We start from the raw sequence: 24395 nt of genomic DNA, 5'->3' as shown, positions 1-24395 counted from the left end.
TCATGCGGGTAAAAGTTTTACAAGAATATAAATGAGTAACTGTAACCTTGTTAATTGTTACATGAACAGTACTTCCATCTTACAAGAAGCACTGGCCGTGCCAATTATTTTGGATTTTGTGTAGTAGTGTAAATGTTTATACCAACAAAGATACATATCAGAAGCAGCTATGCAAGCTTCCTTGATACAAAGCACAGGTGCAATGCCGTTCAGCTCAGCATGGTGGTATTACCGATTGGTGTCATAAATAAGGCCGGTTCTTCCTATGCCATATGGAACTAGCAGTTCTGTGGAGGCTGTTATAGTGGTGGGCAGAATGGGTAATTGACCGGTACCCTCCTGCGATGACCCCAAAAGTATGTTAATTGAAACTATCACTTTCCGTATGCTTGTTGTGTGCTATGGCTCAATGTTTCTTGTATCTGCTAAAAAAGATTTTATCTACCTGTTCCAGAACAGGATCGGTTTGACACCAACAACGAATGCTGGGACAGAGGCTGTAATATTATCGAAGGGCAGTGTGTTTGCAGAAGTCGAACGTGTGGCGTAAAATATCAGTTTTGGGACCAACTCGAATGTAATGCTGCACTCGGTGAGTTTAAGATGATTGAAACCCTAAGAAACTAACGATTTGTCATAATTGGCATGTGTTGTTGTAGACACTTGCTCAGTAAGGTAGACTAATGCAATGGGGGTTTTACTTTTACTATATTAGCAAAGTTGTTGTATTAAAACAATTACTGCACTCTATTGCCTCAATGCTTACGCCATCGTTATTTCAGGCACTCGTTAATTTTCCTCATCTTGAACAGGGGTTAAAACCAAATGTCTTGGGTTGTCCCAAGACAGGGGGTGGGTGAAAGCCAGCAAGCTCAGAACAATCTGCCTAATTACAACTGAATTCAGTTTGAGGGTCTTGCAGCCTAACCCAGAACATCTTGAGCCATGATCCTTCAAGGAAACTAAAATGGAGTAAAACTCACTACAGCTTTTGTAATTCCCTCCATACTTGGAATTCTAAAAGAGTGCATACCATTGGAAAGTTCCATTGATTATAGATTCCCTTTCCTGACATTAAAATACTTTGGACAGAGTTGTGTTGATATTGGTGATTAACGCCAAATTTTGTTCTCCTTATAACAAATCATGTTCTCCAGTCCTATTCATTGATTACCTGGTCCGAGCTCATTCAGTATTTTACCTTCCATCTGCATGACCGCATTGCAGGCCGAACTCTATCCTTGTCTCTAAGTCATACATATCAAATTATGAATCTATTATTACTGCCACCATCGAGTATGGGTAAGAGTTCCCCTCATTTTCTGTGCCTTGCTTCAATAAGAAAATGAAGCTGGACGAATATGCCCAAAAATAAAGTACAAAATCAGTCAAATGACTTAGCAGTATTTCATTCTTGTGATCTGCTAATTTGTTTGCTTGGGTGAAGACACGGAATATAGAGAACATAATATCCTGCTACCTTAATATCATAACCAAAATATCAAGGACTAAAATATCGACTGGTAAGTGCACAGAGAGGGTTATAGATTTACTATTCTTGACTTGACAGCTACATACTTTAAAGTATTTCCAACAAGTATAGATGTGGAGTTAAGTATTGAAAATCAATACAGATTTGCCTGTCAATATTTTTGTCTTTGATATTTTAGCTGCAAAATTAACGTAACAAGATGTTCCATACTCAATATTCCAGCCCTACACCATCTCCAATAAACTATTAAATTAGGGAACTAATGTCTGGCAAAAGTTGACTAGCTATAGTAAAAAATGTTTCCAGTTTTATTTGATGTTGTCACCATATTAAAACCAATAACCAAAAAAATATCCTTTTCAGAGACTGAATTAGTAATCTGTATGTGAATGGTAAAAAATCTATTTTAATATTAGCGTAAACAAGGTCCGAGGATTTAGTATTCATTTTACTATGGCTTTTGTCCATGCTTCTGTGTTCCAGTGAAAGTGAAATGTGCCAACGTCACCTGTCCCGAGATCACTCATCCAACTTGTCCCTGGGATTCTATAGCCACCATGACACACACTCCAGCAGGGCACTGCTGCCCCACCATCCCTAGCTTCTGCACCTGCAACTTTCATGACTGTCCAAGAGGATGTTCAGAAAATGCATCAAAGGAAATGATTGAAAGTGGGACAGGGATCCCCGGGAATTGCTGTGATCAGTTTAAGTGTATAAAAGGTAAGAATGCATTTTGTCTCGTTTTTTTAAATTAATACGTGAATTGCTTTCGAGCATGCGCAGAGTACACCAGCTTCCTTTGACTTCACTTACGTACATACAAATCAGAGATGGTTAATACGGAGGTGGCACCATAACCCCTATGGTTCTCAACTATCGAACCACCGGGCTGAGAGAAGAACCTCTGAAGTATGTTTGTGATGACAAAACCTCATTTTGTAGAGCAAAGCTAGAGTTGGCTATAATGGACCCGAACAACTGTATAATATTCTCTGAAAATCCTCCATCCCACCTCCCACTACCCCATTTGTAATTCCTACTCTGAAATAGTTTGCTGAGTTTGTGGCTTCCTACTCTAAATAGTTTGCTGACCTTTTTGTAGAAAAGGGATGAACCATAAAACCAAACTTGCACTCCCCTTATCTCCTCTGCATTTCCCTTTTATCTCCAGGAAAGGTATGTTTAATTTGTTGACATTTGATTTAGTCTCTCAGTCAGTCAATTCATATTTCACCTTAGACCATATTGTTTCTGATACATTACCATCCATCCTCCCTAAAGGAATTAACCAGTACATTAGCCCTTTCTGGTCCAACTTGGTTAACTTATGTTCAGGGATGATCTTTGATTTTATTTTTATTAGTGCACAATGCCAAAAATAAATTAAAGGGCATCCACTCCATAAACAAACATTATAAAGCGATAATAAACCAAAGCACAAATATAAAATGTTAAATGAATAATTAGTTAATAACGTTAAAACAGATCTAACAACTAAGGTATTGCTTAAGTCTACTTTGAAAACTGATAATGGGGCACAATCTTGAGAGTTAATTAATAGTCCTCTACAGACCCTACTGCCACTGCCAGGGTCACACAGACTTGTGTGGCTCCCCAAGTCAAACTTCCTTACTAAGAATAACTCACTTGATGACTACCAGCCAGTTTAGTTTCAGGACTGGGTGGGGTATAGAGAGAGCCACAGTATAAACTCTGTTTCATGCTGTTTGACCTGCCTTAATTTGCCCTCCGCCATTTCATATTAGACCACTGATCCTCCTTGATACTCTAAAGTTTTACCTAGCTATTGTGGGGCAGGTCCTCAACTGGTTCACATCATACCTGACAAACAACGTTTTACAAATCAGTTTACAGAATTGAATTCCGAATTCTGTCCCATTACTTCATGGAGGACCACAGGATTTCTTCTTAGACCCTAGTTGTTTTAGTTTAATGAACTGTTTGGTGAACATCTGCACGGTTTAGGTGTAGCCTTCCAAGAGTACACAGGTGACAAGCTCTGAAGGTTCCCAAAGAATGTGATATCTTTAATCTGTCAAGGCCCCAGGAAAAATTTTAACTGGATGACAGAGCACCCTCTTAGACCTTACTTCAGAAAATATATCTCCTGCAAATCTCTTCATTGAGGTATGAGCATGCCTATCTAACCAGGTTTGGTTTAGTGCCTCATTCCTTTTGTTATTGTGGCTACCATTATAGATGGTTCCAATTCATAAGGTTTCAAAGTTGACAATAGGCTTCATCTCCCTCAAATATGAAGCGTATGCTCTCCCTAATTTCTCAATGCTGCATAACTCTCTGTTTAGGTTCAGATATGTCTGTAATGCTCACCTCGAAATACTTATGATATTCTGGATTCCCTGGAATGTGCTTTATTTTGCCAATAGCATCTAGCCCAGGGTCAGGAGAAGAAAGAAAAGAGCATTGGCAAGGCTTTTCTTGCGCAAAGAGTAATTCAAATATTCCCCAAAATTTGATGCAATCTGCTATTACAGTGTGCTCAAAGGACATGGACAGCCACTCATATCCCTAGTATTGGACCAGTCACCTAGTCCCACAGAAAAGATAGCAAACAGTCCTTAGCACAACTCCACATGTACTATAAAGAAGTCCAGTCAATCTTCTTCATCCATGATGATTTTATTCTTGTTGTTCAATAACATCTTCTGTTATTCACAATTGGTTCTCTTCAGATCACATATAGCCAACACGTGTTTCGTCAGTTCCGATGCCTCCGCATCTCTGACTTCATCAGGGCAAAAAAATAAATTGACACAAAATTTCTAAGTCATGCCATGCAAATTCACACAGGATCACCTTCACCACAACACCCATGTGCTCAAAGGTGATCACATGGTGAGTCTCAAGTTATTCAAACACATTATGCTAAAAAAACCTTAGTGTACTTCATCATCCAGAGTTTTTTATTTAACAGAGGGGCAAAAGTTAAAACAACAAACAGAAAAAGTGAATAATAACAACCAGTGAACAGTGTGTGAACACTGTACTCTTCACATATGTGTCAGACCTTTAATCCCAAGATCAATTTAAAATTATGAAAATCCCCGTGCTGATGCTCCATAGAAGACAAGCTCACCTAGTCAAAAATGCATCCACTGTCCAATTCTAATATTCACAGTAGTTCTGGTTCCAAAATTCGTTAATACACAAATATTCCACTAAAATACAAGTTCAAGTTTATTTTATTTGTTTTGGTACTCTGCTGAGGACCACAAATTTTATACGATAAAATTCAGTTACATATACTTTTAGAATTTCATATTAATACAAAGCGAAAAAAGGTTTTAAAAATGTATAAAAGTTATAACAAACTAGTTCATTAGGAGGAAATTTGCATACTGTGATCAAGTCCTTTACGGTGGTGATACGGCAGTTAATGTATATAGGATACAGGTGTTTTGTCCTAGCTGCCACGACTTTTGGGTTAGGGCATATAAATAAAAGATGTTCTACATCCTGCTCCCCTCCGTGGCAGAGGTTACATAATGAAGATCCATTTGGGTGCCATCTTGATGTTGTGGTTAGCACTGGTAAAATGCCGAGCCGTAACAGGATGATTGTTCTCCTAGCTCTGTGCGAGAGATTGAAGTATATTGGTGCGATTGTTTCCGTGAAACTTTTGTACAGAGTCAATTTGGCACAGTGTGAAAAATCAAGATCATAACTGAGTCTGGGGGTGAAACATTTTAAAAAGAGTTTCAGTTGTGACGGAGTCCACGTGAGCAACAGGTTAACATTGATCTCAGCTAGTTTAAATGCAGTAGACATGTTGCTGAAGAATACTTGTTTCGAAGCGTCACAGTCAAGTAAAATACAATAAAATACAATAAAAAAGAGGAATATATCTAACTCATCTATTCTGCCCAATAAAACACTTAATATCTTGGGTTGCATAAATTGTATATCACATCCTCACCGACAATTCGTTCTGCAATCCCCATCCGGGGTATTAAATTAGAAGCGTGTATAGTCTTTTACCTGCAGGTGTTATATAAAAAGAGGAGGCAACTTCAGTCTCATTCCATAGTTAACAAACCGATATCAATAAACAGCTACAGTCTTATTGTGTTTTATAAACATGTCTCACATGCAACCATCAGCGATGCCACATATTTAATATACCCTCACTACCCGCTCTAACTCTTACACTGCTTACATAGCTAATTTCTCCATTGCCCTTCCTCGACAGGCATGGATAAAAGGTACCCCGTATAGACCGTTTATATCACGTAGTTCATACTTAGCCCTGTCTCGCTCTAACTTTACATATATCTGTTTATTCCTTCAAACAGTTTAGCAATCATATCCAGTCTGGTAGTAAGCATAACGAAACTCACCGAGTATCGCAGAGTGCTCACCACTCGAGGAAAATGGCGTTGTGCTCCGGCACCATCGTGCGTTCCCCTTTTATATCATTTTGGAAGATATCCCCCACATTGTTCAGAAAGCCCGTACATACATCAATACAAATACTCATTCAAGACTGTCAGGGGTATCGCTAAATAGATGCAAACAATTTGTACATGAAGCAAGTCACATCTTCAAGCGAAACGCACGTTTATTGCCTTAACCAATATGGCCGCTGACTACTTCATATCCTAACATGTCACGTGTTTCCCGGATACTACGTCATTTTGTTCAACACAGTGAAACTTTATTACTCGTTCACACCACTAAGAGCAAACACTTTCTATCGACATTGTTGTTTGCTCCACAGCTAAAATAATTAAGAAAGAGTAAAATACATGAAAAATCACTTCACTGCATTTAGGTAACTGCCTCGATGATCATTAGTCCCTTAAAATTTATAAGAGGCCACACCCATAGAGACCTCTTGATTTTCAATTCACAAGTACCCACTTGAACATAAATTAGACCTGCTTAATTCAAGAGGTAATCTAAATAACCAAATGATTCAAAAATCTCATGCAACAACAAAGAACTATTTGTGGACTCGTCCACCCGGAGCATCAGCAGGTATTTCATTTCTTATAGTCACAAAACACGTGACTAACATAATTCTCTATATGGCTAGAAGAAAACAGTGAAATCTGACCCAAAACAAATCTTAGGGGAGGCAGCTAACATGCTTGTTAAAAGCCACTACATTAAAATCCCAGTATATGTTTTTCTCATATATCGTCCATACACGATGCCAAAACAGCAAATCAAATTAATTACAGGACAAACCATATTGATTTGTAAAAAGAAAAATACACATTCTCATCAATACAAATTACTTCAGATGCCCTGTTGTAACAATCGGCATCTTTTCAGGAAATGAACCTCTCCTCAACCAAGTACAAACAATGGGTTCCATATTTATCTGGTTATGGCACAAGGATATAAGGTTCAGACATGCCAATCTCCACATTGCGGTTATCAGTTATGTTAGTAACCCACCATGCTTTAAGTACCCAGGAAATATTGAATTTCATGATCCAAGTTCAATCCCTGTTTTACTGTGTCCAAAGTCATGATCCATCGTGCCTCATTCTGTAGTAGTCTCAGCTCCCTATTACCCCCTCTTCTACTAATAGGGGTTGTTTGTAAACCATGACATTTAAATTGCAAATGTTTACTCTGAGAATTACAGACACTCATGTGTTGAGCCAATGGGTATCTCATATCTTTCTGTTTCACAGCTCTAAAGTGTTCAATAATCCTTTCCCACATTGGTCGGATGGTACTTCCCACATAGATCATTTTACAATTGCAAATCAAAACATATACCACATATTTGGTCATAGAATCAATGTGACTCCTGATTTTAAATACGTTTGAACCATTGTAATGAAATTCTTTGACACCATCTATGGCTAGTTTACATATGCTACACCTTCCACATTTGAATTAACAATTACTCAGAGTATGTAGCCAAGTTTCAGACTTAACTGTTGGGGGGTAGCTAGGACTGATAATTCCTCGAATCGATGTGCCTCTCTTATATGTGATACTCGGGTATTCTTTAACACAGTCACGTAGATCCCTATCCATCTTCAACAATGGCCAGTGTTTCTTCAGTACGTTGTACAATTTGTGTGAATGGGGATGATAGTTGGTGATCAGTCGTACAGTAGCATCTTTTTTATTTACCACAGATCTTTCTTTGAGAGTCTCACTATGCTTCAAGTTCCTTGCTCTAGTCTCAGCCTTAGTCACAACATCCTTATCATACCCTCTGTTTAAAGAAACGTTTCTTAATATCTTGTAGGTTACGGTCAAAAGTATCTTCTTGGCTGCAGTTTCTGCGAGCCTGTAGCATCTCGCCATACGGAATTGAATTAATTTGGCTCTTAGGATGCGCACTCCCTGCATGTAACACTGAGCTACAGGAGGTTGGTTTGCGGTGCATACGACTTTGAATTTTTTCACCCTCAATATATAGCTCAACATCCAGGAATAGCAACTCTGTCCTACTCTTGGTCATTGTGAACCTCATATTGTGGTCATTAGTATTTAAAAACTCGAAAAAGGAGTCAATTTTCAGTGACAAGCCCGACCATATTATTACACAATCGTCGATAAATCGACCCCAGTAGTGTAAATCTTCTACCCATTCCTGACCACGCTGGCCCCAGATGTACACCGTCCCAAACCAACCCATGAACAGGTTGGCAAAAGACGGTGCAAATATGGAACCCATTGCGGTACTACACAATTGTTGTTTGTACCATACATCATTGAAAAGGACGGTGTTATTGTTAAGTATTATCTTTGACATTTCCAATGACATGTTGGTATGAGAAATGTATTCAACTGACCGGTTATCCAAAAAATACTCAAGTGCATACAAACCCTTCTCGTGCTCTATGTTTGTATAAAGTGATACAACATCAAAAGAGATCAAGGTCATACCTGGATCCCATTTGACGTCACACAACATATTCAATAGATGTTTTGTGTCCCGTACTAAGGATGGTAGATTAGAAACATATAGTCGTAGATACACATCAACAAACTGGAAGAGTTTCTCTGTCGGCCCCCCTATCCCCGATATAATTGGTCTACCAGGGGAAAATTGCAATTGCTTGTGCACCTTTGGCAAAGTGTACTGGAAAGGGGAACCTTGGTCTCTCTACTAGTAAGAACTTATATTCATCATCATTTATCAATCCTTGCTCATGCCAGTTCTTTAACTGATCATTATTAATGTGTGTAATTCCAAATATAGGACTATAGGACAGTTTGATATAGCACTTGGTATCACCCAGTTGTTCAAGGATCTCTTTCTCATAATCTGTTCTGTACATGACAACCATACATCCACCTTTGTCCGCCTCACGAACAATAATATTCTGGTCATGTGCCAGATCGTACATGGCTTCCCTTTCATGTTTGGTCAGGTTATCTTTAAAGCGATAATCCCAATACATGCTCTTATTATCCCTCCACTTGTCAATATCAGACAAAACAGCTTTATAAAATATGTCAATACTATTGTCACTGGACAGCTGAGGAATCCACCACAATTTCACCTTAAGGCCACTGTCATCGCTGTGGTCATATTGTAACTCTAGATCTTGCAATAATTTATAAATTGTTACAGGATCATCCTCATTCTCTGTAATTGACAACAAAAGGGCAGTGTTCTTAATATCCGCTATAGTACCAGATACCTGTTGGTTGTCACATGCAGCATACATACTCGGGCGATCTCTGTTTGCAAAATATTTCCTAAATTTCAACTGACTAATAAACCTATACAGGTCAATCTTGGTATCAACAATATCATACATTTTCACTGGACAAAAACTCATGCCTTTCCCCAGGATTGAAATAATTTCTTCTGATAGATCATTGTCCGATAAATTGATAACCTTCATCTCAAAATCCGCTTCACAATCTACTTCTGTTTGTTCCATGACCTGGTCTGCATGCCTTTCTTTTCTCCTATTGCACTGCCCCCCTCTGCACCCTCTCCTAGTTTTGTGCTTTCTCCTCCTTTCGGCCTTGTATTTTGCTCTTTGTTCCCCATTCTTATCCACCACACTTCCTTTAAAAAAGAAGTAGACTGATTTGAGGTTCCTTCACCTGGGTCCTCATCTACACTACTCGTTGATGTTACGCTCTTACCCCTAATAGAGGAAGCTCTACTAGTACCTGAAACACTGTCCTGGTTAACTAAATAGTCAAAACGTTTCGCAAACGTAAAGACTCTGCCTCCCAGATAATCCGCCTCATCTCTTTTCAATTTACAGGCTTTACGCTGTTTGATATCGTCCTCGTGTTTACTGAGGATTGCTTCCAGGATCTCATAATTCTTTTTAGTCGCCTCATCCAATTTGAGATCAACTATTTCTTTCTCTAATGCATCAATTTCTACAGACAGTTTCTCCACCTTCCTGCTGGCATTTTCTATGAGAATATTCATCAAGTTATTAGAATTACTGTTTAATTCTTTTTCCCATTGCATCAGAAGATCTGGCTCCAGATCATCATAAGTAGGGAACAGTTGTGAGCGGAGTCCACGAGGCACCCTCTCTAATCTCTGATATTGTCTCAACATGGCCCCGTCCCACCACTTAGATGTTTCCAATTTCTTCAATCTTTCTAGGCGTATACATTTTTGCTTCAACCCCTCTTTAACCTTAGTACTCCCCTGCATGACCGCTTTGTTGATGGCCACACCTGCATTAACATTTTTAAATAGATCTTCCGCTCCTTTATCTCTGTCCCGCCTTACACTCATTGTGGGACTCTTACCAGATTCTTGATCGGTTTACTCAGGGTCCTCAATGCTGCATACCTTATATAGCAAGAGAGGAAGGAAAAGAGCAGTGGCAAGGCTTTTCTTGCGCAAAGAGTAATTCAAATATTCCCCAAAATTTGATACACTCTATTACAGTGTGCTCAAAGGACAGGGTCATGTTTAAAGCAGAAAAAGTCAACTCAATGTCTATGTGGATTGAATGCTCATTTCAGACAATTGCTGTGGCTTGCAATTATGAGTTCAAACCCCACATGGCCATATCATTTTCCATCTGTTCTAGGTTGGTAATTTGACTATTATAAACACCTGTTATGTGGTGGGCTTAGAAATAGTAGGCATGTGGTAAGAAGTCAAAATGCAACAAACAACACGGTGGGGAATGTAATACTTTAGTTAATTTCAGCCAATTGGAATTGCTAGGATACACTTCATCTTTTTTTTCAGTTACAACATAACTCTAGACCGAGATCCTCCTCATGCAAATCAGTCCTGGCCCCGCCCCTCATCAGAAAAGGTCATTCTGAGCAACCATACGAAGCCTAACCAGAACTGCCCGTTGCAGCCTATATGGGCTTCGTCAGTGGGGTGCCGCGTGAATCCTGTCGCACAATGAACATGGGGCACAAGCCCCAGCATACCCAAAGCAAGAAGGTTGTTAACTGCCACCAATAACAAAGTGATAGATGGAATGCTTAAATTAATCTCAGCCGCTGGCAATCACTCAGGGCTGCATTCCAGTCCATCATGTTGTGCCCACCATTCCACTCTAAACAGAGGGTCACCTGATGCAGATCAATACTGACCCTGCTTCTCATTGGTTCTCTACTCACTGTGCAACTGTACCCAAGCTATACTTGACTGACGAGGCCAGATTCCGTCTGGGATTGATTTTGTTCCTGTGTTCCCTAACCGTTTCAGGTGGACCTTTCCTATGAGGGGCATGGTCAGTACTAATTTGCATAAGGCATGCCTCTGTCTAGAGAGGCACATGGGGGAAAAACAGTGGGATGGAATAGTAGTTGGAGCTTTTGACAGGGATTTAGACTATTTGCAATAATTCCTCCTTGTCACTTGTGTGTTTGATTATTCAGTAAGAAGTGCAATATTTTTTTTAAAAAGTGAATTTTATTAATATTATTATTCGTCCCCCTCGACCTCACTAATGGGCAGTACTGGCTACCCCTGTAGTGTGAAGGCCGAAGAGCAAATACAATCACCAATAAACAACTGCCTTTTAATACCTTGTTATGTCTTGTTATGTCTTCGACCCAAAGATGATTTATGTGGTTATCTCTTTTCATTTTTATTCCTGGTTGTCTGGGCTGTAGATCATAAAAGCTCCTGAAAGGCTCTTATCTTTAAGTCATCTCCCACCCAGGTTTCAGTCACCTAAGCCTTGTTTTTGTGCTTGTGATGAGTTCATCTGCTCATCCCATAGCTGTCCTTCGAGGAATGGAGTGGCAGTATGGCTGCTCCGAATATAATACATCACAACGCAATGTAGTACATTGCATGCTTTTACAACGCAGTCGTTACAACAACTGTGTTGTTAGTACACAATGCATTTACGGCTTGCAGTAGGGGGCACGCTGGACTTAGGAATCGTATTATTTACTATTTGTACTCCAGTTTGCTCGACAATAGGGAAGGTGTTGGAATTTATTTCCAAAACCTCATCGCCCCCTACTGCAAGTCGTTGTAATGACTTGCGATGTAAATGCATTGCGTTGTAATAGTACTGCAGTGTAATGATTGCTTTGTAAATGCTGTTTCCCGGCTGCTCCAACATTGAGAAGAGTACAAGAAGTTATAAAAGCCACATGAGTAGTTTAGCTGTTATTGGGCAGTATTGTGGTCAAGCTGACCACATGACCACACTGGTTTTAATCAGTCCTTTGCTGCAGCGAGAGAGCTTCCAAAAGGATACCTAATTTACGAGGGAAGCTACATGCAGACTGTCACATGCACCATTATGGTAAAACCCTGAAGAGGAACCCATTAACTGGTTCCTCTGTTAGTCTGGTCAGAGAACACACAATGTCTTGACTCCTAATATGCATACAAAGACAGACACACATACACCAAACACTTCCAACTTGCCATGTTCCAGGCACATATCACATATCAAAAATACACAAAAGGCGATGAAGGATCACAGATCTGGAGCAACGAACTGGGGTCAGCAGGAGCCTAGAGAAGCTACTCGAAATCGGTTAGAAATGGTAAACCTGGAAACTCAGATACTTTGGAGTACAAGTAGCATCTACACCTGAGAAACAATATTGATTCAGTTTGGGGCGGACCCTTCAAGGACTGAGGGCCTCAATCCCTTTTTAAAGTAAGCTTCAGTCTCCATTAGGGCTCTGCCTATATACTCTACAAAGCATCTTTTGTCCAATCGGAAGAGGGAGCTCGACTGCCCCCTGGTCTTCTTAGTATGAGCAGTAAAAGTAGTAGAGTTCGTCTCAACGCATTAAAGAGGTACATCTATGAAGGTGCACTGAGCCGGCCAGATTTGGAGCTTTATTATGTGGTATCCCAGTTGCAATATGCTGAGCACTGGTGTCCGGAGAAGGACAACTGGAAGAAGGAAATTTACTGAGGGTTACTAGGGGTGAGGAACTATCGGTGTACCTGATGAGAGGGAAAGCATTACCGGAGGAATACCCAGATGTAATGTGATAGTTAGCGCTACATGGGAAATAGCTGTCCGTAGGGTGCTGAAAAGCTCCCCTTCACTAGGTCAATGCAGCTCCTTATGTGAATCAGCAGAGATATAGCTCAATGGAGAAAGAGGGTGTTAGATCCTGGGAGACCTCCTCCCGGGAGAAACATTCATTACATTTTAGGAAGCGACAGTTGGAGTAGGGGGTTGGACTGTCTTTTCAATTTGCTGAACTCGCAAACACAGCAAAAGAGATGTGGATGAGTTTCCCTTCTGGCCTAGCAGGCTTTCCTACCCTAGAGGAGTTAGTGAAGTCGGGTAGTGGACCCATTAGTTTCACGACTCTGCTGGGAAGTGAATACAGACTGAATGGAACCAGCCTTGCAGGGGTGCCTAGGAGGAACTATTGGGCCTTTGAAAGATTAGTGGGAAAGTGTGTGCTTAGATCAGGAAGTAGCTAGAAACAGTACGTTTAAACGTACACAGTTCCACAATCTTGCACAACCCCGCAGAGATTAGCCAGAATTTGTCTAAATAAGTCCTCTGGTTCCATGTGGTGTGGCGAGATGGAGGTGAGTTTCTCGCACATAAACTGGGGTTGCAGGAAATTAGGGGTTTACTGAAGGGACATAGTGTAGAGAGTCTGGACGTGGTAGTCGTTTCAACAAAAAATTGCCTTCTGGGAATTATCTCCAGTCCTAAAGGATGGAAAACCCAATGCAAGTTTACGAGCATGTAGTTGGTGAGGCAAAATGGAAGAATAACAATACAGTGGGGGGTAGATATATTATGCCCTTATATTGCCCTTACATAACACAAGCTGACGCAATGCAAAGGCTCAGTGATATTTACTAATCCAGGAAGAGCCAGGTCCTCCCTGGAACGGAAACAAGCAGACTGATTTGCATATGGCCATGTCTGAACTGGGGTGGCGGAGTGAGCATAATAATGATGATTGATTAAACCCAGATCAGTTGACTGGGGGTGAGTGCTTGCAATGTTCAATACACCGTCCATCATCCCCTTTGGTTTTGCTTTGTTTGCCCGAAGTTGTCAGGGTATGCCCAGAAGTGGGTCCCTTGCTCACTTTGCCATTGGATTCAAGCTAGCCTGGCTGATGACGGCTGATAAGCCAGAACCGGTCCCAGGATGCTTGTTTCTGGTCCAGGGAAGACATGGCTTGGCAGTTCGGGCTGGACTGTTCCCATGAGGCACAGGGTCAGACGGATTTGCATATGGCCATGTCTGAACTGGGGTGGCGGAGTGAGCTAAAGAATGATGATGGATTAAACCCAGATCAGTTGACTGGGGGTGAATGCTTGCAATGTTCAACGCTACCTCCATCATCCCCTTTGGTTTTGAGAAGCAGAGATCAGCACTGTAGATTTCAGGGGAAGAGATATATGATGCCCCTTGTTCCAGTCTTATACTTTTCTAGTATGCATGGACATTGACACGACTCACGTGTAGCACAGTAGACCTCAATTTCCTTGCCTTCGCTTTGCGTTCTGTTCCGGTAGTTTGTATGGACCTACCTCCAAAATAGAACACCACAAAGTACGTTTTCTCCATCCATATTCCATCTGAAAAGTATCTGCACTGAATATTTATTTTAACTGTGAAAAATCTATCCTGAATAGTGGTTTCTAGGACTCCAGCCCTTTGCAATCCTCCAGTACCCAGCTCAGCTATTGTACAACAGTAAAACAATAAATTATTATTATTATTATTATTATTATTATTATTATTATTATTATTATAAAGGCTTTTATAGCGCGCTCAATTACTAAAAGATAGTGAAGTTTATTTCTAGGCACTCATCATACGTTTTGTTTATAGTGTGTTGGTAACTGAGCACAGGCAAAAAAAAAACTATGACCAAGCGTTTGTTTACCAGGGGTGAAGAAAAAGTTGTGAAACTGGGACACAATAAGCTTACAAGGTGGAGAAAAATGATTTTAAATTGGTCACGCCGCAATAGCAGTACCCATAAGTGCCACTAGAGGTCAGTGTTCGCTCTTGAATACTTTGAATATACACTTTGGTTTTGGCTTCTTCGTGCATAAAGCTCAGATACTGGACGCTAAGCAGCAGTCAAAACTTTTCTCGCATCCTCGGCACAGTAATGATACTGGTGCAGGGACAGTTTCTATACGGGTATTGTGAGTGTGTATATGTAGCCTTTGCAATCGTAGTACAATAATAGCACTGACTTCTACAATGCACGCTACGCTCAATGTGTGAATATGGTTTTGTATGAGTGTGTGCGAGTGTGTGTATGACGAACTCACAGGGCATAATATGCCTTTGTGCGTTTATGACCGCGCTAGGTCACGGTGTGTGTTTGTGCCTGTGTGATGAGTGCGATGCAGTCATTTAGTGCTGGCGTGGTGATTTGATCATACTTGTTTGTGTTATTGAAATAGCCTGCCTGTACTTTGGTTGGTGTTGTTTGTGTGCGTGTTCGTATCAAGCGAAGCATAGGCCCTAATGCAAGCAAGAACAACAGGCAACCATTTCCCTATTTATCTCCTGGATCGATATTAAAACAAACTTTAGACTATCAAAAATGCGGCTGCTCGGTTTGTCCTGGATACTCACCAACGCTTGTCAGTCAGAGAGGCCATTCGCTCCCTGCACTAGCTGCATGAAAGGAAGCGTGTGATCCTTTCTGGTCGCTGTTGCCAAGCTATGGAACATACTTCTCATCCATATTCCTAGTTTTTCCAACCATGCCGCCTTCCACAAGTAGCTGAAAACCTGGCACTTTTTCTGTAATGCTAGATATGGTTGTCTCTCCAATAGTGGTGTAGTGGGGGTTGGGCCGCTAGCGCATGTGGCAACAGCACCGCGGCAGTAATAATTACTCGGGACACCTTTCTGTGATTTCTCTGTAGCTCTGACTGACTCGCCGGGCCACGCCTCCTTTATTTGTAGCTGGCGTGTGACGACACGTGCCAGAGCTAACGTGACCTCTCCGGCGCGGGTAGACTGCACCGCTAACCTGCGCTGGAGGACATTACAAGTGGCTCCCCGTTAGCTAGCCCTTTGACACCCTCAGGTATAATGCGCTTTACAAGTATCTCAAAATACAAGCACAAAAATATTCCTAATGGGAATGCAGAGGATTCGTCTAATCCCTGGATTCTGGTTCATTAATAGCTAGACCACTTCTCACTGTTCTTTATTCTCTATCTCCATCCCTGTGTTTGCTTATTCTTTCTTTCTATTCCTTCCTCTTCCACTTCAGTCTCTTTCCTACTCTCTAGCTCACCCTTCTCTGTTCCTTCTCTTCCTAACTGTTCTTTTCCTAAATACTTTTCCTTCAACCCCTCCTAATACCTCCACGTCTACATCTTTTTCTGCTGTTTTCTGTCCTCCATTTCTCTTTCACCAACTTCCCCTCTTTTTCGCAGTCCTCTCAATCTTTTTACCTCCCTTTCCCATATATATCTTTCTTCCACTCTCTCTCGCTTTTTCTGTCTCCCTTCACCTATTTCCCCTGACATCCTTATTTATGCATATTTTTTCTCTTCCTTTTGCCCCTTATCCATTTCCACTAACCTGTATCGCCTTGCCATCTTTTTCTTTTTTTCTTCTTGCTAGCTACCCTTTTTAATCTTTCTTCTATGTTATTCTCCTTGTTATTTCTTCCCTTTTTATCTCTCCTCCTTATCACATGTTCTTACTGCTTTTCGCTGCCCTCTCCCTTTCTACCCACTCTTCTCTCACTGTATTACAATGTCCCCTCTTCACTCTCCATTACTCTCCCCGCACTCCTTCTGGTGGTAGGGTATGCCCAGACATATGTCCCTTTCTCACTTTGCCACTGGATTCAAGCTAGCCTGGTGATGACGGCTGATTAGCCAGAAACTGGTTCCAGGATGCTTGTTTCCGGTCCAGGAAAGACATGGCTTGGCAGTTCGGGCTGGACTGTTCTCATGAGGCACAGGGTCAGACTGATTTACATATGGCCATGTCTGAACTGGGGTGGTGGAGTGAGCTAAAGAATGATGGATTAAACCCCGATTAGTTGACTGGGGGTGAGTGTTTTATTTGCTCAAGCGCTCCATCCATCATCCCCTTTTGTATTGCTTTTTTCATCTAAGTTGGCAGGGTATGCCCAGACGTGGGTCCCTTGCTCACTGTGCCACTGGATTCAAGCTAGCCTGGCTGATGACGGCTGATTAACCAGAAACCGGTCCCAGGATGCTGGTTTCCGGTCCAGGGAAGACATGGCTTGGCAGTTTAGGCTGGACTATTCCCATGAGGCACAGGGTCAGACTGATTTGCATATGGCCATGTCTGAACTGGGGTGGTGGAGTGAGCTAAAGAATGAAGATGGATTAAACACAGATCAGTTGACTAGGGGTGAGTGTTTGATTTGCTCAAGCGCTCCGTCTATCATCCCCTTTGGTATCGTTTGAAGAGTAAACACAAGGCAGGCTACAGTGAGGCTCCGTTCAAGGAAATTCTCAGCACTGAGGCAGTTGCCCTGTTAAAAACATAATTACAATTCGCACAGGTTAATCTGGGCCCCATGTACTTCTGATCCTGGCATTGTTGCACTGGTTGCTCCACCCCTGGTGTTGTGTTAGAAATGTACGGTTGTGTGCTGGAGTGTAGCAGGCTGTGTGCAAGTACTGTAGAAACCAGTGCCATCCAATTAAAGTTAAGACTTAATCCGAAAAAACGATATGACCGAAAAGGAAACCCTGCTTAAATTTTTTTTATAAATGTATGTTGTACCTCTATTGCGTGAACCTAGTCAAATGCAGAGGAGCGCCTTAATTGGTCAATGTTCAGCATAAAGTCAATGAATGATAGAGCAGATAGTGTGTGGACAGTCAATGCTTCATTATGTAATATTCCTTAAAGGGGTGCATCTTCATCTTTGCCCTAAATTGGTGCAGCATTGGGGTGTTTCTAATGGATAAGTGGATGATTTTCCAGATCCTGGTCAAAGATGGAAAAAGCCTGCTGTCTTGTTTTCTTCAGTCCCCATATGAGACGTGCTGGGACAGTGTGTAGGATGTCTTTAATGCGTGCCAATGTAAAGCCTGGGAGGCTATAGAGCAAGGCCTTACCACCATCAAGATGCGAGAGTATGTGGGCTTGAACAGCAGTTCATAAGACACTTTCTGGAAGAAACAGTTTAGCTTTCTCTTTAGGAGGGATCTGGCACTAGGTCATCTCTTCTTTGCAGTGTGTTCCTTCAGAATCAATTTGATGTCCAGGGTGAATCCAAGTGACCTGGCATTCAGTAAATTTTGGGTTTTACACCATCAAAGCTTATTTCATTGAACCTGGTGTGTACTTATTCCGGTTTGTTCTTGGCAAAATACCCACATTCGGTCTTGGATGGGTTGAGCTTTAGTTAAGTGCTAATCACCCAAGTCTGCATGATGTGCAGACAGTGTTTGAGGCATTGGACGAGACTTGCAGGTACAGTTGTGTACCATCATCATTGGTGGTTCTTAATGCTGTTATCTATGAAAAGTCAATGAACAGAAAAGATTGCTGGCCCTCCCACTTGTTTAGTCTCTCTATGCTTATGAGACAACAAACAAAAACAAGTCAATTTGTTTGTATGGGTAATTTTATTTAACCCTTTTACTCATTATTTTTGGTAGGATTTATCTTTTTCATGGGCAAGGAGAACACTTTATATACACCTATGTACAATACAAAAACATTTATACATATTTACAACTACTGTACAAATAACACATAAACAATGAATCAAACTTCTTTTCTGAAAAATATGTATAGCAATTCTATATCCACAAATAATTAATCTTTGCGAGATAATCAAACCACTATTAGACCCATAAGGTGAGAAAAACGGGCGACAGAAATCAAATTTAATTCACAATCAATTCCAACAAAATAAATGCACCCATCAAGGGCAGATATTTTGTAGTGTCTGTTCTGACTAAGATTAGGAGCAAACGGCATGACGACCGGCGCCTCGCGCCCTTTATCAGAACGATAGGTCGCATGGAAATGTTTTATTGAGAAACTAGAGGAACTAACACAGCATCCACTGCCACACTCGACAGAGAATAAATCTTCTGTTTTACTGACTTTCTGCCGCGTCCAGCCCCTCGTGTATAATTGGACCACGAGAGCCCACCGCATTCTTTACAAAGATTGAACACAATAAAAGAGCCCTGAGGAGAATCTGTGATTTGTAACAGATTCGAAACGCGTCGGCAAACGGCAGACAGACACTACAAAATATCTGCCCTTGATGGGTGCATTTATTTCGTTGGAATTGATTGTGAATTAAATTTGATTTCTGTCGCCCTTTTTTCTCACCTTATGGGTCTAATAGTGGTTTGATTATCTCGCAAAGATTAATTATTTGTGGATATAGAATTGCTATACAAATTTTTCAGAAAAGAAGTTTGTGGATAACTGTTTGATTCATTGTTTATGTGTTATTTGTACAGTAGTTGTAAATATGTATAAATGTTTTTGTATTGTACATAGGTGTATATAAAGTGTTCTCCTTGCCCATGAAAAAGATAAATCCTACCAAAAATAATGAGTAAAAGGGTTCAATAAAATTACCCATACAAACAAATTGACTTGTTTTTGTTTGTTGTCTCATAAGCATAGAGAGACTAAACAAGTGGGAGGGCCAGCAATCTTTTCTGTTCATTGATAATTTGGGTCCAGCTGCCCCCCGTCCCAGGACCAGACTCCGTTTTTTCGTTATCTATGAAAAGAGCACCATGTAAAGGTTGAAGATAACAGGTGACAGTATGGAACCCAGGGGTACTCCTCAGGTGCTGGGGATGTTTTTGGGACCTGGGGATGCCCATTTGAACAAACTATTGTCAGTTCTAAATGTAGGAGGCGAACCAGTAAAAGGTATTGCCAGTGAATCTCATTTGGAACTCCAGGATGCATTTGAGAGTAGGATGGTCAGATATGTCGAAGGCAGCTGAGATGTTCAGCAATATCAGATTCATGAGAAGCATAAAGTGTCACCCATTTCAAAAACTATATTCAGTTAAGTTACTTTTTTGTGCAGAGTGACATTTATATTGCAAGCACTAACAATTCAATCAGTCGAACAATGAGCAAGCAACCATGCTTTATTGATGTAAGAGAGTTCATTTCAAAAGAGGCTCCTTTTAAATGGTGCTTAGTGGCAAAATCCTGTTGATATGTAGCTGTGACAAAAATCTGTTAATATGACCCCAGTCAAGGGTATTCATGTTATAAACAAAGTTGATGGTGGGAATGCCTACAAAAGTCCCAACAAATGGCAATCACTCGTACTGTTTTCCAGTCTCTGTGCCACTCAAGACAGGGAGTAACCATATACAAATCATATTTACAACAAGGGGTGGTGAGGGACAGAGTCTCTGAATTAAGCAGAAAGCTCTCACGCAGTCAAGAGATCAGGGCTAGATCCAACACCGTTTTTTAGCTCACTGCACCATCCCAGTTTCAGAACCTGGCTGTATGCAAATTAGTCTGTTCCTGTCCCAGTGCATGATGGGAACAGGGCAAACCAAACTACAAAAGCCAATTCTTACACTGTTCATCACCACCCCCTTTTGTGAATCGATTTTGGCCACTATAGGTGTGGCAGGGTATACTCAGACATGAGTCCCTTTCTCACTGCTCCATCAGGATTCAAGCAAGCCGGGCCGAAGACGGCTGAAATGCCAGAAACCGGTCCCCGGTAGCTTGTCTCCTTTCTGGTGAAGAATTGGCTTGGTAGTTTAGTCTGCCCTGTTCCCATGATGCACTGGGCCAGGGACAGACTGATTTGCATATAGCCAGGTTCTGAGCTGGGATGGGGTAGTGAGATAAATAACGGTGATGGATCAAGCCCTGATCTTTGGACTGGGTAAGAGTGGTCTGCTCAATTCAGACACTCTGTTCATCACCACCCCCTTTTGTGAATCGATTTTGGCCACTATAGGTGTGGCAGGGTATACTCAGACATGAGTCCCTTTCTCACTGCTCCATCAGGATTCAAGCAAGCCGGGCCGAAGACGGCTGAAATGCCAGAAACCGGTCCCCGGTAGCTTGTCTCCTTTCTGGTGAAGAATTGGCTTGGTAGTTTAGTCTGCCCTGTTCCCATGATGCACTGGGCCAGGGACAGACTGATTTGCATATAGCCAGGTTCTGAGCTGGGATGGGGCAGTGAGATAAATAACGGTGATGGATCAAGCCCTGATCTTTGGACTGGGTAAGAGTGGTCTGCTCAATTCAGACACTCTGTTCATCACCACCCCCTTTTGTGAATCCATATACAAATCAGTCCTGGGCCTGCTGCAATCAGAGCTGTTGTTCGACTTGGGCACCTGCCCAGGGCCCCGCACTAGCTACCACCATGGGGCTCCTGGGCCTTCCTCTACACTAATCCTGTCCCACCCACACTCTATTTCAGAAAGGTGTGATAGGATTCCAGAGAGGGCTGTGAAGTACAGGGGATGGGTCACTCCACTCTCTCATGGGCTCGCATCCATTGTCCAGTGCTGCAAGGCCTAACAGAAGTACCTCTCGTCTTGCCATCACAGCTAACATCCACCGCTGTGAGACCCAGGTGAAGGGTCTCCCTTTCTGGGGGTTCGCAAACATGGTCCAACAGTGGGCGGCCCAAGGGAGGGGTCTCCATCCCCTGCAACACTGAGCACTGAACCATGGCCGCGATGCCCAGAGGACATGGCCCTCTCAGGGGCATAACTATCACTAGTTCAGCACATGCAGTGACAACAAGCCCTGTGGTCTTAGGGGCCTAATGGACCCATATTTTGGTTGTGTTTTACTGTCCAGCCGGTGCATGCCCAGGAGCAATTTACTTTGCGCCCGGACCTACAGCCATATTCCATGCCACTGTCCCCCTAACCCCTTCCAAGTACTCCTAGCCATGATTCAGCCCTGCAAGTATCCAGGGAAGGACCCCTTTCCTGGCCTTCACAGCCCTATACCCTGATTGTGGGACTAGGGGATGAGGGCCCTTTTGAAGTCATAGCTATCAATAGTGTATCAGGTGTAATGGCACAGGAGACCAGGAATGTTGAAGATCCAAGGCATCAACTTATAGCTGTTTTTCCTATCCAGCCAGTAGACAGGGGTTGCAAGGTCGAGGGTAATTAGTTCCTATGAGGGACATAGTCATCAGTTATGCAGTAGGCGCAGTGGCACGAGTGCCCTGGAGTAGAAGGGGCCAATGCACCCATATTGTCACTGTATTTTATTCTCTAGCCAGTAGATGTGTCTGTGGGTGGGGCAATTAGGCTTGCTAAAACTGAGGCCAAAGCACCATTGCTATGCCACTAGCCTCACTCCAGGGTCCTCGCAGCCATAGTTTTGCTCTGCGAAACCCAGGCGAGGGAGGCCCATTCCCATGGCTACAGTGAGCAGAACCTCTCAAGGGTGCTGCTTTCAATAGTGCAGCTTGTGCAGGAGTACCACGCTACTCAAGTAGTAGCTACCAAATGTACTCAAATTCTGGCTGTATTTTGCAGTTTAGCCTGAAATTTAGATTGCTTTCACCAGGGCTCCTGACACGATTGCTGGACCTCGGAGCCATGGTCCAGCACTGCAGGGGATAGCGCCTGGATGCCCCTTTGAATGATTAGCGTGCTATACAAAACTCTGATTGATAGATTGAGGGGGGAGGAGATGGTTCCCTTGCCCCTGGACAACACAGTCATGATTCAGTCCTGTGAGGCCTTGGAGAGGAGGCCTGTACCCAGGGCTTCACATCCATGGACTTGTGCTACTTGACTCAACAAAGAAGGGTAGCAGATTGTAGAACTGTCCTACATTTTAGATGTTATCCGGCATCCTGCAGTGAGCTCATGGGGATGCCAAATGTCCAGCTTTTTCTCACCAAAGAACTGGTGCAGGCAACAAGAAAGGTATGTCAAACAACCAGGTCAGCTAAGAAGCAGCAAATTTCCCAGCAGAGCAGGAATCCAAACAACCACTTTGCAGAAGTCGGTCCACCACCTTTGTTTACAAGATAATTGCACTGGAGGGTTTATAGCACTGGGCGTGATCACACAGGCCACTTCATTAAAATGTTTACCTGTAGAACTATGAAAAGGAGGAGTGTAAAAACTAAGAATGAAGTAGCACCTTTACATTGATGGTGAGTGAGCCCATCAACTAATGGCAGATAAAGGATTAAGTTCCAAGCAGAATAATATTTGGGCAACATCATACAATTTTGTCAAGTAGGAGAACCAAGAATGCAATGCAGGACTGTTTGTTTCAGACCTAATAACATTCCCACAATGCCATATTTTCATTGATTTAAAGAGATTAGGGGCCTCATTTAGGATAGGTTGTTGTGGCATGGAATCCCCAAAAATTAACTCCACAATTTTTGCTAATCCCATATTAGCGTTTTCTTGCTAAAAACACAGGTGTGCTAATTACCGGGTAAGTGACAGTTGAAAAGTGGGGGCTGTACCGGGGGTGATAATTATGAGGTTTGAGCCTGTTTTTCACTTTTAGAACTAATCGATGGTAGGCAGGGTTGGATTGGGATTAGAAATCGGCCCGGGCACTCTAAAAAAAAAAGTGGCCCACAATTGCATATTGCCTTTGCAAAACACTGCTTCCGCAAAGTTATATTTAAAAAACGGGTGGGAGGTAAAAAAAAGGCACGGACTAGTTTACACTGGTGAAACACACCTGAATACAAGTGAGGCCACTTTTGCTCTGGCACCCTGCCCCCGCTCAATATGCATATGTTAATGAGCCGGCCCCAGCGAGAGAAAGGGAATGACACCTCTGCCCTCTGATAAAAGGGAGGTAATTGAGGCCCATCTGCCTCCAGAAAGGTCACTCATGCACCCACAGGCTGCTGGCGGCATCCAACAACGCAGAAACCGCCAAATCTTCCCCAGACTGCTCAAAAAAGCAGCCCACAGCTGAAACTGGACACCGGCCCCTCAGGCATTGCCCGAGTGCCCGCGTTACCAATCCGATGCTGATGGTAGGGTCAGGAGAGCATTCTTGTCATTGAGGTCACCCTGCCATGGTCCAGCGTTCCAAGACCCATGGGAGGGGCCTCTGTTCCCTGAGTCCCGCACCCATTGTCCAGAAGTGAGGCCCGGGTCCACTCTTTACTCTCTCAAACCTAGCTGCATGATCAAGTCCTGTGAGAGCCCAGAAAAGGGGCCCTTGAGCTGCCTTTAATTACTTCTGAAGTTAAAGAAATAGTTTCTTTCAGTTACATTCCTGTTTGTAAACTGATGTCGATGTCCCCAGGTTCCAAACCATCTAGGCACACATTCCTGCAAGCTGATTCCTGCACAGTAACTTTTCAGATAACCACTCAATCCGTGAAGAGGCACTCTGTATTCTTCTACATTGTAAATATATATATATTTTTTAATTAGGATTTCATAACACAAAAGCAGCTTAGGAAATCACAAGAAGTCTAGCATGGCCATGCACTGACATGAGTGTAAAAACATCAGACAATTCAGATTTCA

At 42.2% G+C, this 24395-nt stretch overlaps 1 protein-coding gene across 1 annotated transcript in view; it reads left to right on the top strand.

Moving 5' to 3' along the window:
- LOC147711367 (cysteine-rich motor neuron 1 protein-like) overlaps positions 1 to 24395 on the top strand; it is a 120257-nt gene that overhangs the window by 57962 nt on the left and 37900 nt on the right. The window contains exons 3-4 of the mRNA XM_086922081.1: positions 455 to 592; positions 1976 to 2215. Coding sequence (XP_086778207.1) covers positions 455 to 592; positions 1976 to 2215 — 378 coding nt within the window. The remainder of the gene's footprint in view (positions 1 to 454; positions 593 to 1975; positions 2216 to 24395) is intronic.

This window comes from Lissotriton vulgaris, chromosome 5 (assembly GCF_964263255.1).
Source record: "Lissotriton vulgaris chromosome 5, aLisVul1.2, whole genome shotgun sequence".
NCBI lineage: Eukaryota > Metazoa > Chordata > Amphibia > Caudata > Salamandridae > Lissotriton > Lissotriton vulgaris.
The sequence above is the reverse complement of the archived record's forward strand: the minus strand, read 5'-3'. Positions and strand labels throughout refer to the sequence as shown.